The sequence below is a fragment of the Scylla paramamosain genome, chromosome 36 (genome assembly GCF_035594125.1).
Source record: "Scylla paramamosain isolate STU-SP2022 chromosome 36, ASM3559412v1, whole genome shotgun sequence".
In the NCBI taxonomy this organism is placed as follows: Eukaryota; Metazoa; Arthropoda; class Malacostraca; order Decapoda; family Portunidae; genus Scylla; species Scylla paramamosain.
Genome location: NC_087186.1, coordinates 15,369,408 through 15,371,907, shown reverse-complemented (window position 1 = coordinate 15,371,907; position 2,500 = coordinate 15,369,408). Strand labels below are relative to the sequence as shown.

Below are 2,500 nucleotides of genomic sequence, written 5' to 3'. Positions count from 1 at the left end.
CCTAACCTAACCTAACCCAACCCAACCCAACCCAACCCAACCCAACCCAACCCAACCCAACCCAACCCAACCCAACCCAACCCAATCTAACCTAACTTAATGTAACCTAACTTAACGTAACCTAACCAAACGTAACCCATCCTAATGTAACCTAACCTAACCTAACCTAACTTAATATAATCTAACCTAAGGTAACCCAACCTAACCTAACGTAATCTAACCTAACCTAACCTAACTTAACTTAATCTAACCTAACCTAATTGATTTTTTTTTTTTTAGATTAAGAAAAAGAGAGACATATACGAGGCCAAGAGAGACAGGGGGAGATAGATACAGAACATATCAATACCATTTTTTAGTTAAGATAGGTGAAAAAGAAGAGATAAACAGAAAAGATAGATTGACATTAGAGGAGACAGACAGACAGACAGACATATGATGTGATTGATAGACAGATAAACAAACAGAAAAGGAGGCAAAGAAAACAAAACGAGGAAAAAACACAACACACCCAAAACATACTTTAGACAAACAAAAAGATGGATATATATACAAAAAAAGACAGACTGACAGACAGGTAAACAGACACAAAAAAGGCGAAAACACAGCAAAGCAACAAAAAATAAATAAACTTGACAAAAGAACATTAAAACACACACACACACACACACACACACACACACACACAGAAAAAAAAAACTTACATAAACGAAAAAAAATAAGTAGATAAAAAGAGATAAACGAAAAAAAAAAAATAAAAAAAATAATGAAAAGAAATGAAGATAGAAAATTCAAGATACAAACACCTAACCACAGCACCACCTAAACAACCCTTTCCAATCAACAGGTGGAGGAGAACTGCAGGTGTCGCTTCAAGTACTGCTGTGAGGTGACCTGCGAGACTTGCCGGGTGAAGCGTGTCACGGCTCGCTGCAGATAATACAAGATTGTGGCGGTGATAACAGTTAACAAGAGAAGGAAGGAAGACAAGGAGGAAGAGAAGGAAGGACGATAAGGAGATAAGATAGTCATTCAGCGGAAGAGAAGGAGGAATGAGGCAAGAAAGGGGAGGAAAGAAAGGAAGGTGAAAGAGAAGGAGGGTGAAAGAGAAGGAGGGTGAAAGGGAAGAGAGGAGGTAAAGGACGTGGAGAAGGAAGAATGCAGGAGGTTAAGGGTCATACAGCAGAAGGAAGAGAAGGAAGTGAAGGAAAGAAAAAAAAAACGGAATAAGAGTAACACAGCACCACGAAGGAAGGGAAGGAAAGGAAGAAGAGAAAGGAAGGAATTAAGTCATACACGAAGGAAGTGAAGTAAATGAAGGAAGGATGAAGGAGACAAGGGTTACGAGTGAAGTTAGGGAAGAAAAGGATAGAGATAAGGGTCACGAAGGAAGGAAGGGAAGGAATTAAGGATCATACGAGTACACGAAGGAAGGTGAAGGAAAGAAGGAAAGAAAAGAGATAAGGATCGAGGAAGAAGGAAAGGAAATATATTAGGTTACGAAGGAAGGGAAGGAAGGAATTAAGGGTTAAGCAGAAAGGGAAGGAGGGAAGGAAGGATGCAGGAGGCGTGGCGTGGTGCGTGTGTATCCCTTCTGCTTGTTTTCTGGGTAATGAGACGCCCTTGTTTACCCTGCACTGTGTTTTCGTCGAAGGCGTTGAGAAAAAAAGGGGAAGAGAAGAGAAAAAAGTAGGAAGGGAGGGCTGTGTGTGTGTGTGTGTGTGTGTGTGTGTGTGTGTGTGTGTGTGTGTGTGTGTAGGGGGCGGGGGGGCGGTTAGCAGATATAGATACGTACAGATGTGTATAGCGATGAAATGTAACCACAACACACACACACACACACACACACACACACACACACACACACACACACACACACACACACACACACACACTTCACCACCCCTACCCACCACCCCCATGAAGTGTAGCATAGTGTACCATAGTGAAGTGTAGATAAGTGTAGCGTGAAGCCTTAGTAGCGTATGTGAGGCCGTGAGGTCCTGGTGAAAAAGAGTCACTGTTTAGTCCTCTGGTTCAGCTTTAAGGTAACACGGGTAGGAGCAAAGAGACTCATCTGCCGTGTGTTACCAGTCATCCGTGTGTGTGTGTGTGTGTGTGTGTGTGTGTAGTGGTGGTCTAGTTATCCTTACGTTTTTTTTTTTTTTTTCTTTATTCGTTTGTTTTTTGGTGGTTTTCCCTTTTAATTTGTGTGTGTGTGTGTGTGTGTGTGTGTGTGTGTTTGTGTGTGTGCGCAGCGTGATTATAGCTACTATGCTTATTTTTTCTTCTTTTTTGTTTTATTTCTATTCACTATTCTTTTTTTGTTATTTTCTCTCCTGTTTTGCTTTTTCTTTATTCATGTATTTTCTTTTTTTTTCCCTCTTCTTTACGTTTTGATTCACGTGTTTATCAATTTTCTTGGCTCTTTTTACGGTTTCCCTCTTTTCATACTTTTCACATTTTTTTCATATTCTCTTTCATGTTTCTTTTTACGTCT

The 2,500-nt window shown here is 40.4% G+C and overlaps 1 protein-coding gene across 1 annotated transcript in view; it reads left to right on the top strand.

Moving 5' to 3' along the window:
• LOC135091112 (protein Wnt-6-like) overlaps positions 1 to 2,500 on the top strand; it is a 29,194-nt gene that overhangs the window by 26,199 nt on the left and 495 nt on the right. Inside the window, exon 8 of the mRNA XM_063988471.1 lies at positions 848 to 2,500. This exon is cut by the window's right edge and continues 495 nt beyond it. Coding sequence (XP_063844541.1) covers positions 848 to 940 — 93 coding nt within the window. The 3' untranslated portion in view covers positions 941 to 2,500. The remainder of the gene's footprint in view (positions 1 to 847) is intronic.